Source organism: Mobula hypostoma, chromosome 8 (assembly GCF_963921235.1).
Source record: "Mobula hypostoma chromosome 8, sMobHyp1.1, whole genome shotgun sequence".
In the NCBI taxonomy this organism is placed as follows: Eukaryota; Metazoa; Chordata; class Chondrichthyes; order Myliobatiformes; family Myliobatidae; genus Mobula; species Mobula hypostoma.
Genome location: NC_086104.1, coordinates 108484655 through 108500208, shown reverse-complemented (window position 1 = coordinate 108500208; position 15554 = coordinate 108484655). Strand labels below are relative to the sequence as shown.

General features: G+C 40.7%; 1 protein-coding gene across 1 annotated transcript in view; it reads right to left on the bottom strand.

Annotated features, from left to right (window-relative positions):
* tcp1 (t-complex 1) overlaps nucleotides 1-15554 on the bottom strand; it is a 37000-nt gene that overhangs the window by 9520 nt on the left and 11926 nt on the right. Inside the window, exons 5-7 of the mRNA XM_063056589.1 lie at nucleotides 2783-2893; nucleotides 1815-1996; nucleotides 782-908 (exon numbers count right to left, since the gene is read on the bottom strand). Of these exons, the coding sequence (XP_062912659.1) occupies nucleotides 782-908; nucleotides 1815-1996; nucleotides 2783-2893 (420 nt within the window). The remainder of the gene's footprint in view (nucleotides 1-781; nucleotides 909-1814; nucleotides 1997-2782; nucleotides 2894-15554) is intronic.

Here is a 15554-nt window from a genome sequence, read left to right as displayed (position 1 = left end):
TAGCTCCATGGAAGTGGCAACACAAGGTGATAAAGAAGGCATATGACATGTCTCCTTCATTGGTTAGGGTGTTTAGTATAAAAGGAAGTCACCATGCAGATGTATAAAACTTCGCTCAGGCCACATCTGGAGTCTGACCACACCATTACAGGAAGAAGGTGGAGGTTTTGCAATAAGTGCAGACAAGGTTCACCAGGACGCTACCTAGATTAGACAGCATTTGCTACGAAGGGAGTTTGGACAAACTTGGGTTGTTTTCATTTGAGCACCAGAGACTGAAGGAAGACATGATATCTCTACCCTGTAAAAAGACTACCTCGCCCATCAAATACTAGAGGACATAGATTTAAGTTGAGAGGGGCAAGTTGTGTTTCTTTTAAACAGAACATTGGATGCTTTAAACATGCTGCCGGGATGGTAGTAGAAACAGACACAATGAGGTTTAAAAGACAGGCACATGAGCATTCATGCTTCTTTTTGACTAAGTTTGCAACATCTACCACTTCAGGTCCACAACCTTTTCCATTGTCTTTCTTCCTCAGCAGCATGTGGTCCCGAATTTGACCAGCTGGCCTTTAAACGATGTCCATGTCTGATGTGGACTACTAAATATCTACTCCCAATGTACTCTCCCTAGCTCCAGCCTAATATTGAAGAAAATAATATTTCTCCAATTCTCTGTATAACCTTCTGGATAAAATTACAACTTTTTAAACTTAAGAGGCTTAAACATTCAAAATTCATTAAGTTAATATCAATGGATGTCCATCTCCAGTCATACCTCTGTCGGATTTGGTCCAGTTTTTCAGGGTCAGAGATGACAACTTGAACGCCCAGCTTCATTTTTGTCTTCTGCAGACTGAAGTCCAAGCATGCAATCTTAGCATTGACAATTCGTTTGGTCATTCCTAAACATAGGAAGGCTTCAATTAATCTTAATTCATTCAAAATAATAGACGAACCTTTGTAGGAGTAGGCTGTATGAAACCTCATTTACAGAATGGTCAGCATCACCAACTTAGGTAACGGCACTGTTCCCCTTTATCTTCCCTAATGAACTCTTCCCAGTTAGCACAATACTGCTAAAAATTCCTCTGGAAATTGTACCTTGAAAGTGTATCAACACCCTACAGCAAGTACCTTCAGACAGATCAAAACGAACCCCCCCCCCAAAAATCACAATTAATAAAAAAAAATGCATTTCAAAACATGTATGCAGAAAGTAAAACAGCAGAATGCTGAACATCTTCAGTTTTAATAGAAGAGCAGTTTTGCACTTTAGGAAAAGAACATTACTTTTCAAAGTGATCAGTAAATAAAAATTAGATCTTGTAAAGACCCTCAGTAATTGACAGAACAGAGATGAAAATAGTTACCATGTATACAGGTGACATTTCAATTTCTAGCCTCCGTTATTAAGCAGCTTTAACCATGTAACAGAAAACCTACAAGCAGGGGTAGGCCTCTCATCCCTGCTCCATCATTCAATGACATAATAACCACTTTTTGAATATATTCCATGAACACGTGAAGGGAAGCTCATGCTGGATTGAACTTTGTTGCCATGTTCATTAGAGTGTAGTTTATTAAGGAAGATAACAGGAAAAAACAGACAACTGTACTTCCAGCAACAGTCACACTTGGAATGCCATAAAAATGTTACTTAATTCAAGAAATGTTCGATTGGCAAAAATCAGAAATCACAACTCTAATATTTGAAAAAAGGTGGAACATTCAGGTGAAAACACTAGGGTGACACATAGTATACTGTTTTAAAATGTAATGACATATAATCAAAACATCTGGAGTACTACCTTGTGAACCAACTGTAGCATTAAGTGCATATCCATTCACCAAAATACTCTCTCTTTGACTACGTCCGTGTGCCTTTAGCACATTAATAGCTTTGATCGGATATCGGGCCTGTCCTTTGGCATCAGTGAATTTTACAGCATGAACAGCATCTACCACCATGTTGGCAAAGAAGTCTGCATCACTGCATGTCTGGTTAAGGCTTATCCAAGAATACACAAAATTGGGCATCTGAAAACTCAAGATTTACATCAATGTTGAAGTACATTAAATATCAGAGCTAAGTAAGATATAACACAATTAATGTATGCGCTAAAGCACTGCAGCATTTCTTACACACACAAAGTAAGCTGCAAACTGTTAGATCAAAATTGTATTTGCAAATAAAATAAAGATGTGTTGAGATACAACAAAGTATTGGTTAATTAGCAACACAAGCCAAATTGTAGAAGAAATTAGTCAAAATGAAGTTTCAAAATGAGGTACTTTTAACTCTCTTGATAGATGAATTATAAACAGGGATATGTGGCAAAGTGCACTGTAAAAAAAAGTGTTCATTTTGAACTTGTATTTCAATTATTCATTGTTTTAAAGTCATCTATTAAATTCAACTATTTGCTTCTTTGAAGAAAACAGCAGAAATAATAAATGAAACTTTAAAATGTACAAGTGCTATAAACAGAAAATGAAGTATAGAGCAAGCCATTATGCATCTGAAGAGAATGTTTAGTTCAAAACTACAACAGCCTTGACTAATGTAGTCAGGCTGCTCAACCTGATGAAACACTTTTATAGATGGACACATTTAAATGACCACTACTGTAAATTGCACATATACCACAAGTGAATAATTTTGCTCAGCAAGAATGGTTATCATATTATATGATAATATATATGAATGATATTCAGAAATAAAGTTGGGAATAAAACTTTACACAAGGCACACCAGCTACTCTTAATGGAAAGATACACGCCAATTATCTTCGATGACATTGATGTTTTAGCAGCATTGACGAGACACTCTCTGCCCAGCTCATCTGTATTAACAGTCAGATTTTCCTGAATATAACGGACAGCCTCCCTATAAAAAAGTAAAGTAAATGTTAAGTCTCGATTTTATTCACAAAACACCAATAATCAGTTGCTACATGTTAAACAATTATGTTTTACATTATATTCTCTGTTGCATCTCAAGCTGCACTGTGTGTAACCCTCAGTTGCTCTAAACTCCCACTGGAGTTTGTCAGCCAGATTGCAATGCAAACATCACAAGACAAAGAACTTAGCAGCACAGGAACAGCCTCTTCAATGTGTCAAATTAGTAATGAAATACCCAACCAAACTTATCCCCCACCTTCACAATATCTATATTCTTCCACTTTCTGTACATTCACGTGTTTATGAACCTCTTGAATGAGCTGATATCACTTGTTTTCCGCGATGGTAATCTCCACAGTATTGAGGCAATGAAGATGGCCACGGCTGCTTTGCTCCATGCCCACTCATATGTACCGATAGCCAGGCTTTGGGCCGACTCCGGGCTGTTCCGGGGTTCGGATCTGACAACTCAATTTCCGGTTTGGATTCAATTGTTTACATGATTTGCATTAAAAAAAATTCTCTTGCGCATGAGGTGTCAGTCTTTTATTTTTATTCTTTAATTGGTTTATTTCAGATTTCTTGCTTTGTGGCCACCTGAGAGCAAGTGAATTTCAAGGATGTATAATTTATACATTCTTTGATAGTAAGTATACTGAACCATATGTGCATCCACCACCCCAGACAGCCACTTCTGTGTAAAAAAACCCTGCCCTACACCACTCCTTTGAACTTAGCCCCACTCAGCTTAAATGCATGCCCTGTGGCATTAGATATGATACTGGCTGTCTAGCTATGCCTCTCATAATCTTATAAACCTGCCAGATCCCCTCTCAGTCTTTGCCACTCCAGAGAAAACAACCCAAGTTTGTACAACCTCTCCTTTTGGCACATGCTCTCAAATTACTCTTTTACATTGCTTCAAAGCCTCCATATCCTTCCTACAAGGGCAACCTGAATTGAATCCAATACTGCAGATACATACAAAACTAGAATTTTATAAAGCTGCAACATAACTTCCCAATTCTTGAACTCAGTTCCTCAACTAATAAAGGCAAGCATGCTATATACCTTTCTTTACCACCTTACCACGGTGAGGAAGATAAAGAACGGTAGGGTGAAGGAACCATGGATGCCAAGTGAGGTGGAAAGTCTAGTCAGGTGGAAGAAGGCAGCTGTACTACTGTACTGTGCTGTACTATTCTATGTTATGAACCTGTGTGACCACTTCCAGGAATTTATATACTTGGATCTCACAAGAATCCTCCCAATAGCAACATCCAAGGGTCTTTACATTAACAGTGCATTGTCTCTTTATATTTAATTTTCTGAAATATAACACTCACATTTGGCCAAGTAAAGCACCATCTGCCATGCCTCTACTCATATGGGCATCTGATCTATATCCCACTGTTATTTTTGGCAGTCTTCTACACGATCCATAACACTGCCACTCTTTGCATCATCTGTAAAGTTGCTTGCCCACCCATCCTTGTTTGCACCCAGGGTTGCTTATACGTAATGACGAAAAGCAGATAGCTCAATACTGATGCCTGTGCAACAACACTGTTAATCACAATCATAAATATCCTGCAAGAATAAGTTCCAATGACCACCACCTTCACCTTTATTGGGCAAGACACAGATCACATCTTTATCTATTGGATGAGCCATAAGAGACCTTGTCAAAACTCCTTATTAAAATCTATGCAGACAATATCCACAGTTTTACCTTCATCCACCACATTCACCTCTTCCAAAGTCTCATTCAAGTTGGTAAAAATGCTTGTTTCACACAAAGCCACGTTTACTGTTTCTAAGCAAGCTAACAGATTACCCCCAAGCAACACATATCAAAGTTGCTGGTGAACGCAGCAGGCCAGGCAGCATCTCTAGGAAGAGGTACAGTCGACGTTTCGTCAGGACTGACTGAAGGAAGAGCTAGTAAGAGATTTGAAAGTGGGAGGGGGAGGGGGAGATCCAAAATGATAGAAGACAGGAGGGGGAGGGATGGAGCCAAGAGCTGGACAGGTGATTGGCAAAAGGGATATGAGAGGATCATGGGACAGGAGGCCCAGGGAGAAGGGGCGGTGGGGACCCAGAGGATGGGCAAGGGGTATAGTCAGAGGGAATGAGGGAGAAAAAGGAGAGAGAAAGAACATGTGTATATAAATAAATAACGGATGGGGTACGAGGGGGAGGTGGGGCATTAGCAGAAGTTAGAGAAGTCAATGTTCATGCCATCAGGTTGGAGCCCACCCAGAAGGAATATAAGGTGTTATTCCTCCAGCCTGAGTGTGGCTTTACCTTTACAGTAGAGGAGGCCACATATATGATGGTGGAGGAAGGGAAGCCCCTTTCTTTAAAAAAGGAGGACATCTCCCTCATCCTGGAATGAAAAGCCTCATCCTGAGAGCAGATGCAGCAGAGACGGAGGAATTGCGAGAAGGGGATGGCCCTTCCTCCACGATCAACTCTGCTCCCAAACACATCTCCCCCATTTCAAGCACATCTGCTCTCACTCCATCCTCCCACCACCCCACTAGGAATAGGGTTCCCCTGGTCCTCACCTACCACCTCACCAACTTCCGGGTCTAACATATTATTCTCCTTAACTTCCGCCACCTCCAACGGGATCCCGCCACTAAGCACATCTTTCCCTCCCCCCGCCCTTCTGCTTTCCGCAGGGATCGCTCCCTACACGACTCCCTTGTCCATTCATCTCCCCCATCCCTCCCTACTGATCTCCCTCCTGGCACTTATCCTTGTAAGCGGAACAAGTGCTACACAAACCCTTACACTTCCTCTCTTACCACCATTCAGGTCCTCAGGACAGTCCTTTCAGGTGAGGTGACACTTCACCTGTGAGTCGGCTGGGGTGCTACACTGCGCCCGGTGCTCCCGATGTGGCCTTCTATATATTGGCGAGACCTGACGCAGACTGGGAGATTGTTTTGCTGAACATCTACGCTCTGTCCGCCAGAGAAAGCAGGATCTCTCAGTGGCCACACATTTTAATTCCACATCGCATTCCCATTCTGATCCACAGTCTATCCATGGCCTCCTCTACTGTAAAGATGAAGCCACACTCAGGTTGGAGGAACACCACCTTATATTCCGTCTGGGTAGCCTCCAACCTGATGGCATGAACATTGACTTCCCTAACTTCCGCTAATGCCCCACCTCCCCTCCTACCCCATCCACATCTATTTATATACACATTCTTTCTCGCACTCTCCTTTTTCTCCCTCTGACTATACCCCTTGCCCATCCTCTGGGTTTTCACCCCCTCCCCCTTTTCCTTCTCCCTGGGCCTCCTGTCCCATGATCCTCTCATATCCCTTTTGCCAATCACCTGTCCAGCTCTTGGCTCCATCCCTCCCCCTCCTGTCTTCTCCTATCATTTTGGATCTCCCCCTCCCCCTCCCACTTTCAAATCTCTTACTAGCTCTTCCTTCAGTTAGTCCTGACGAAACGTCGACTGTACCTCTTCCAAGAGATGCTGCCTAGCCTACTGCGTTCACCAGCAACTTTGATGTGTGTTGCTTGAATTTCCAGCATCTGCAGAATTCCTTGGGTTTGCAGGATTACCCCAAGTTCTTTCTTGAATAATGGAATAACATTAGGTACTCACTAGTCCTCTGGGTTGTCTGTGGTTGGAGAGGATACAAAGATCTTGGTCAACACTACAGCAATTTCATCTCTTGCCTCTCTCAATACAATCCTACCAGATCCAATCCTACCTCCTTCTTTATTATGAAATGACCTAGCAAATTAGTACGCTCCACATTGCTCTCCCTTCATGTCCTTCTCCTTGATAAATACTGATGCAACATATTCATTCAGGACCTAACCTGCATCCTCCGCATCCAAGCACATGCTCCCTGCTTTATCCTTGAGTGGTCCTAACCCTTACAGAGTTATCCTCCTCCTACTCTTGATGCATGTATAGAATTCCTTGGAATTCTCTTTAATCCTACTTGCCAAGGACTTTTCATGGTCCGTCTCAGCTTTCCCTTTTTTAGTTCTTTTCTGACTTCTTTAGGGTCTTAGCTTCCTTTTCCTTTGCTTTCTTCTTGACTAAATTCACCACTTCTCTCAACATACAAAGTTCCCTCATTCTGTCATCCCTTCTTACTGGAACATTACTGTCCTATAGATAGATACTTTATTGGTCACAAAGTAAATTAGTGTTACAGTAGCATTACAAGTGCACAGATATACACTTGTAATGCCACTGTGACACTAATTTTCTCTACTCTCTGCAGTTGGTCTTTAAACCACATGGACTTGCTCAAAAACAGTTGATTTCAAATTAACTCTTCCTACTTCCTGCCCAATACTCTCAGAATCTTCCCTGCTCCAATTTAATAACTTCCACAAGGTCCATACTTACCCTGATCTATATCATCTTCGAAGTTATGGAGTCCGTCTAAATCTCTTACAGTAAGGAGGCCCCATCTATATTAAAGAAGTTGGAAGTTACCCTGATCTGTGTGCACGCCCGTTCCTCAATGGTCTGGTGGTTATGGGAGGAGTGGGGGTGTCCATAGTATAATTCAGTCAGAGTAAGTGCACCTTTCTTATTTTGAGCTCAGATTATATTTTGACTCAGTCCATTACATTCTCCCGAGTACATCTGTGGCATTGTCCCTGGGTAATAGTGCAAGTCCCCTCCACTACCACCGTGCTTCTTTACCTCCCTCTCTGTTTTTTTCTAAAGTACTGAAACCCTGGAACATTAAGCAGCCAGCCCTGTTCTTCTCTCAACCAAGTCTCTGTTATAGCCACAATATCATAGTTTTACATACTGATTCATACCCATAATACAGACATTTCGACCCATTCTGTTCAATACTGCCTGTTGATACTGGTCATGACATCTATATACCTTTCTCCCAATCCCTCTACTTTCTGACCTGGTTTTATCTGTCTCTGCACACAAAGGCTCTTTCTTCCCCACCTAAGATTGAGAACTGAAGATGAAATTTTAACCCCTATTCTTTAGCTCTTGAATTCTAAATTAAAAATATATCATCATCAGGTGCCGTGCCCAGATTGAGCTTTGACTGCCATGGCCCACACACTCCTGTTTCGGGTCAAGTGGATCAATTCATTGGTATTCATTTCCAGTTCTCTGGTTGCTGTCGCCATCATCATTTGTCTTCGTCTTCCTCTTGCTTTCTTCCCTTCAATCTTTCCCATAATTACCGTGCATTCTAACTCCTCTTTCCTAATCACATGTCCAATGAAGTTACGTTGCCTTTTCATGATCTTGTAGCGGTGTGCTACACACAGTGCTAGAATAACGACACGTAGTCGGTGAGTTGGAGTTGCGATAAAAGAGATTTATTCAAACTTCGCGGCCTCCTTTAAAGCCTTCCTGTTCCCGCCCTCCCTGGGCAGGACTGCCGTGGGGAAAGCATATTCGCAGACCCTTCCCGTGCGCGGGATTTCCCCCCCCCCACCCGCTGGTGAAGATAGCCTGGCACCCTTTTTGGGGCCGGCCTCTCTCCCGGCGAGCGCCGGTTCGTGTGTGCTAGAAAGTGGGTCGCCACAATCTCATACATTCTCTTTTTGTGTTTGCTCTGTTCATGACATCCCCGTTAGATATTAGCTTCGTCCATGATATTCTTTGCATCCTCCTCAAAAACCACATCTCTGCTGCTTCAATTCGTTTTCTCATGTTACTAGATATTGTCCGACATTCTGAGTCATATAACATAACTGAATAAATGTAACATTTCAGTACTCTGAGGAGGGTTGTCATGCCTAGTTTAATATTGGTCAGTATACTCTTCATTCTTGTAAAGGTGTTTTTTGCCATCCCTATTCTTCTTTTGATGTCCATGTCGCACCTGCCATCTGATGTCACCCAGCTTCCTAAGTAGCAAAAGTTTTGTACTTGTTTTATGTCTTCCCTGTTTATTCTCAGCCTGCAGATAGGATTCTCCTTCTTTTTGGATATCACCATACATTGTCTTTTTGCAATTGATAGATAGACCCATTTTTGCACTTTCTTCAACAACTATATCAATTAAGTTCTGTAGTTCTTCCTCCCTACTTGCAATTATCAGTGTCATCTGCATATCTGAAATTATTGATATTTTCACTGCCAACTTTGATTCCCAAGATGTCTCTTATTTTTTGTAGGTAAATAGGTAAAAAACAGTGGTTTTGTGAAAAGACAAATGTGCAAAATATGCAATATTGATGTTAAGGATACTATCAGAACGAGCTATTCAAGTGCAAAAAAATTTGTTTGTTTTATCGACTACACAAAAGCATTTGATAAAGTGAAGCACAATAAGTTATTTGAAATATTACAAAAAACTCTAGATCTAGATTCCAAAGACCTCCGCCTAATCAGAAATCTGTACTGGGAACAAACTGCCGCTGTAAGAATAGATGGAGAAGTGAGTCAGTTTACGAAAATCAAGAGAGGCGTTAGACAAGGGTGTGTTTTCTCCCCTGATTTATTTAATGTGTACAGCGAAACAATATTACAAAAAATAAGAGACATCTTGGGAATCAAAGTTGGCAGTGAAAACATCAATAATTTCAGATATGCAGATGACACTGTGTTAATTCTGATTAATTTAATCTAATCGCAAATACGGAGGAAGAACTACAAAACTTAATTGATATAGTTGTTGAAGGAAAATATATACTTTTGACTATATACCAGATTTCTGAGTGAGTATAAATATGAAGTTGGTTCCAGGCAATACTGGCTAAGGGAACAAAGAAAATTCTTCCCGACAAATTCAACCAGGAATGCATCTGAAAGGAAGATCCATATAAACCATATTTCATTGGTACAATCCTCAGAACCGTCACCAGCAGTAGCTCAAGAATATATTAGATCCGCAGGACAACAGCCAAAAGAAAGTAGCTAGTCATTAAACTGTTAGCACATTGAAGCTGCAGGAACAGGAGGGGAGAAAAAACTTCCTTACTCAAACTGCACACAATTAACAGAGATGCACACCTACATTGAACAGCAGTTTATTATCTAACGTTGACATCAGAATACATCATTAGAAAGATTAAAGCAGCCCCATTCTAACTTCAACTACACAATGAATAAATGCCAGAAGAACTCATGTGAAGCAGCATCTCTGAGATAAAAAGGGTATATTGGCATTTCCAGTTGAGGGCCCACAACTTGTGCAACACACAAAGGAGCTAGTAGAACACAGCATGTCAAGCAGCATATATGGAGGGAGATGAAGAGTCAATGTGTTGGGTCAAGATCCTTCATCTGGACTTGAAAGAATGAGGAGAGATAGCTAACATTAGAAAGCTGGGGACAAGGGGTGGAGCAAGAGTTAGAAGGTGAAATGTGGATACTAAGTGAAGGGGATGACAGGCAGATGAGGGAGGGAAGGGTGGGAATGATGCAAGAAGCTAAGTGGCGATGGGTGTAAATGGCAAAGGGCTGAAGACGAAATCTGGAAAGAGAAGAGAGTAGAACATGGAATTAAGGAAAGGTGGTTATCTACACACCACAGGCAACCGGATAACAGATGTTTCCCCTTCAATTTCTATTGTGTGAGCATTTTTCTTTCAAGACAGAATGACTGAGCTTCCACAGGAACACCCAGAGATTCACCAGTCTATGTGAAATTATAATTTTACCCTTAATTTGAGATTGTGTCCTTGCCTCTAGATTTCTTGAGCAGCTGAAACACCCTCCTTGCACCCAACCCATTTGGCTCTAAGAATTTTGACTGATTCCCTGAGATCTCTTTCATCCAGAATGGTGAGAATCTGAAATACAGTGCTTGAGAGAGGAGTGGAAAAGTGTCACTGACAACATTTAAGCGTCTCGATCAGCATCTGAATTGTCAAGGCATAAGCCAGCTGCTGGAAGATGGGATTAATAATGAACGGGTGTCCACAGATTGGTGTAGGTATGGTGGGCCCAAAGTCTTATTCCCATGCTGTATGACTAGGAATCTACTCAATTGATCCTCATATGGAAAATCTGCCATCCCTGAGACTAATCTCATCAACCTTCACTCAACTTTTGTGTTTGCACAATTTGCTTTTTCTCCCCCTGCACATTGGGTGTTCCGAGTTTTTTTTAAAAAATGGGTTCTATTAGGTTTCTTTGTTTTGTGGCTGCCTTTAAGGAGACAAATCTCAAGGTTGCACATAGTATACATACTTTAATAATAATAAATATTCTTTGAACTTTCAGTGAAAACAGAATCCTATTAGAGAAGGGGCTGGGCTCTTACTGGATTTTAACTTGGGAAATGAAGCCAAGCAGGTGGACGTGTCAGTAGGCACTTCAGAAGTAATGATAATTCCTTAAGTTTAGAGAAGACAAATATAGGTAGGACTTTCAATCAACAGCAGGATCCTTGGGAGTGCATTAGAACAGACAGACATAGGAATACAAGTACATGGTTCCCTGAGAGTCGCATCACAGGTAGTAAAAGCAGATTTTGGCATGCTGGCCTTCATCAGTCAGAGCAGAGTCTAGGAGTTGTCTAAGACATTGGTATGGCCACATTTGGAATACTGTGTTCAGTTTCAGTTACCCTGCTATAGGAAAGATGCCATTAAACTAGAAAGAGCAGAGAGGAGATTTATGAAGATGCTGCTGGGGCTCAAGAGACTGAGAAATAGTCATAGAACACCATTGCACAGAAACATAACCTTCTGCTCACCTAGCCCTTGCCAGACAATTATCTGCATAGTCCAATTGACTTTCACCCAGACAATGATCCTCCATACCTATCCCATCTTATCTCCCTATCAAAATTTCTCTTAAATGTTGAATTCTAACCTGCAGCTACCACTTCAGTTGTATGCACTTGTGTGCTTGTTAGATGCTACTCTATGCTTAAAGAAAACAGTTTTCAAATAGGTGCATTTATTTGTGCTCAATAAGCGAGAAGTAAGCAGCAAGACAATTCAGAATCATCTTGCTCACTGCAGCAAGCATTTAGGCTTGGAGTGAAAACGAAACATTTTCACAACTTTAACAAGTTAGGAACTATGAAGAATTTGAAGATATTGACAACCATTTTGAATGTTACAAAATGAAAATGAAGATTTTGAGATTAAAAATCATCAAAAGCATTGTATGAAGGCAGTCCATTATTTGTAATAGGCATCTGCACTAATTTTGTTAATTTGGTGATGGTTGTCAGTTGCATCTGAGGATTTCAGGAAAACCTGTGCGGGAGTTTTTTGAAAAAATGGAAAAGCTATTTCACTGGGGCAAATCCATTCTCTGGTCCTCAGAAGTCCTGGTCCAGTGGTACGAGTAGTTGTTACAACTAAGGTCTTCCTTGGCTGTAATCGATGACCATGACTATTTCTGTGCCCCGCCATACCCTTCGCTCTCCACTGAGCATTGCAGAACTGCGTTTCTGGCTGTTGTATCTTACTGTAGATCTCATCTGCCCATGCTGCAGGAGCTGACTTCATTTACAATCAAAAGAATATGGCAGCATACACTGGATGAATTCCTTTGTCGGTAACTAATAGAAACTAATGGTTTTATAGTATTGGTAATATTTAAATTTGTTCTACACGAAATGTAAATACACAAATCAGTTAAACGGTAGTTTTGTAAAAAAAACTGTTTAACTATTTCCATAAAACTTCAGCTAATTAGGACAGCAGTTTAATTGGGCCATAATATACCAGTCCTGATGTGTCCCAGTTAATCGGATTCCACTGTACTTACAGTGGCATGCAAAAGTTTGGGCACCCGGGTCATAATTTCTGTTACTGTGAATAGTTAAGTGAGTAGAAAATGAACTGATCTCCAAAAGTCATAAAGTTAAAGACGAAACATTCTTTTCAACATTTTAAACAAGATTGGTGTATTATTTTTGTTTTGTACAATTTTAGAGTGAAAAAAAGGAAAGGAGCACCATGCAAAAGTTTGGGTACCCCAAGAGATTTGAGCTCTTAGATAACTTTTACCAAGGTCTCAGACCTTAATTAGATTGTTAGGGCCTTGGTTGATGTCAGGCTCACCAGCCTAATTTCCCAGCTTACTCTTAGCACATCTGTTAAACAATGAACCAACATTAGCTATCCACGGATCATCTGGCATCTCACCAGTGCCTAATGACGTTTTAAATTACTTTATCTCAGCTAAGGCCCTGCAGCTCCTGAACTAGCGCCCCACAAGGTTCAAGGGAACACCTTGTCAGGCCCTGGATTTATCCCAATTTGCCTCAAGAAAGCAAGCACCTCCTCCTCTATAACCTGTCTATGGTCCATGCCTCACTTCATTAGATTCTGTGTCTGCCTCACAAGTAAATACAAATGCAAAACATCCATTTAAAATCTCCCTCCCATTTCTTTTAGCTCCACGCAGATTACCATTCTGATCTTCGAGAAGACAAATTTTGTCCTTTGCAATCCTTTTGCTCTTAACATATCTGTAGAATCCCTTAGGATTCTTTTTCACCTTGTGTGGTAGAGCAACCTCATGTCTTTAAGCCCTCCTGATTTCTTTTTTAAGTGTTCTCTTGCACTTCTTAAACTTCAAGTGCCGCATTTGTTCCTACCTGCCTGTACTGGTTATGCAGCTCCTCCTTTATCCTTAACCAGGGCCTCTATATCCCTTGAAAACCAAGGTTCCCTAAACCTGTTTGTTGTCTTTGCTTCTTAATCTGACAGGGACATACAAACTCTGTACGCTCAAGATTTCATCTTTGAAAGCCTCCTACTTACCATGTACACCTTTGCCAGAAAGCAACCTGACGCAATCCACATGTACCAGATTCTTCCTGATATCACCAAAATTGGTCATTCTCCAATTTAGAATCTCAAGCAGAGGACCAGACCCAAGAACAATCCTGAGATTACAAATCTCGAGTCCTGTCCTTTAAAGGAGCACCTAATTTCTTGTTATGCTATGGAGAGATGTGGAGCAGATTAGGACTTTATACTTTGAAGCATAAGAAATTGAGGGATGATTTTAGAGGGAAATCTTAGACGGGAATCATGGTCAGCATGGACTAGTTGGGGCAAAGAACATGCTTCCCTTCTGTGGGACTCAATGACTCAAGTTTCAAGGTAGTTCGGGTCCTAAATTAGGAGTTGGTCAATTTCAATAACATATGACAGGATCTGGAGAAAGCAGATTGGGGGCAACTTTTAATAGGGAGAAAGATCAGGGGCAACACGAGGGAGGAATGCAACTACAGTAAGATTAGGGAATCCTGAATAACAAGGGATGTTGAAAGTTTTGATGAAAACATATGAAAGATATTGACAACTGTAAATAGCTGAAACTTTGTAAGGAATAGAGGGAGTCTATTGAGTACTAGAACGGAGTAACTGAACGGGCAATAGGGGCCATGAAATATCATTTAGAGTCATAGTTATAGAAAAGTACAGCACAAAAACAGGTCCTTTGGCCCACCTCGTACATGCTGAACCATGTAAACTGCCCACTCCCTTTAACCTGCACTGGAACCATAGCCCTTCATACCCCTTCTATCCATGTACACATCTAAATTTTTCTTAACCAAAACGTTGAAATTGAGTTCGCACGCACCACTTGTGCTGGCAGCTTGTTCCACACTCATGGCAGAGTGAAGAAGTTTCCCTACATGTTCCCCTTAAACTTTTCACCTTTCACCCTTAACCCATGACCTCTGGCTGCTATCCCACCCAACCTCAGCAGAAAGTCTACTTGGATTTGCTCTACCTATACCCCTTATAATTTTGTATATCTGCATTAAATATCCTCTCAATCTTCTACATTCCAAGGAATAAAGTCCTAATCTATTCAATCTTTCTTTATAGCTCAGACCTGGCAACATCCTTATACATTTTCTTCGTACTTTCAACTTTATTTTCATCCTTCCTGTAGGTACGTGACCAAAATGTAGACAATACTCTAAATTAGGCCTCACCAATGTCTTATACAACTTCAGCATAACATCCCATCTTCTGTACTCAATTCTTTGATTTATGAAGGTCAAGCTTTCCTAACAACCCTATCTACCTGTGACGCCACTTTCAATGAATTATGGACCTGCATATCCAGATCCCTTTGTTTTATTGCACTCCACAGTGCCCTACTACCCACTGTGTAAGACCTATAGTAGTTGGTCCTTACGAACTGCAACACCTCACAGTTCTCAGCATTAAATTCCATCTGCCACTTTTCAGCTGGTCCAGATTCTACAAGTTCTGATAGCCTTCCTCGCTGTACACTACACCTCCAATCTTGGTGTCCTCTGCAAATTTGCTGATCTAGTTAACATATTGTCATCTAGATTGCTTAGATATATGTACAGCCACATAATGTCATGCAGAAACAAATTCAGCACAATGTTATGAATGGCAATATTTTTTTCCCCACAAATAATAACTAGCAAGACAATGCATGCCAAGCCAGCCAAACGATGTGGGTTTTTAAAAAGTTCTTGTAATCTTAAATTTTAACAAGTGGATGTTATTCAGCGATGCAAGTTTCTAAATTAAAATTCAAGTATACTTTAACTTTAAAATCATGACTACACTAATACAACAAATCATCACATGCACTTTGTTTTCTTAAGTGCCTGAGGCCTATGAGGAAACATTAATAGTACTGATCAATTTCCGTGTTTGAAATACTGTGAAATATAACATCAGATCAATGATGAAATACA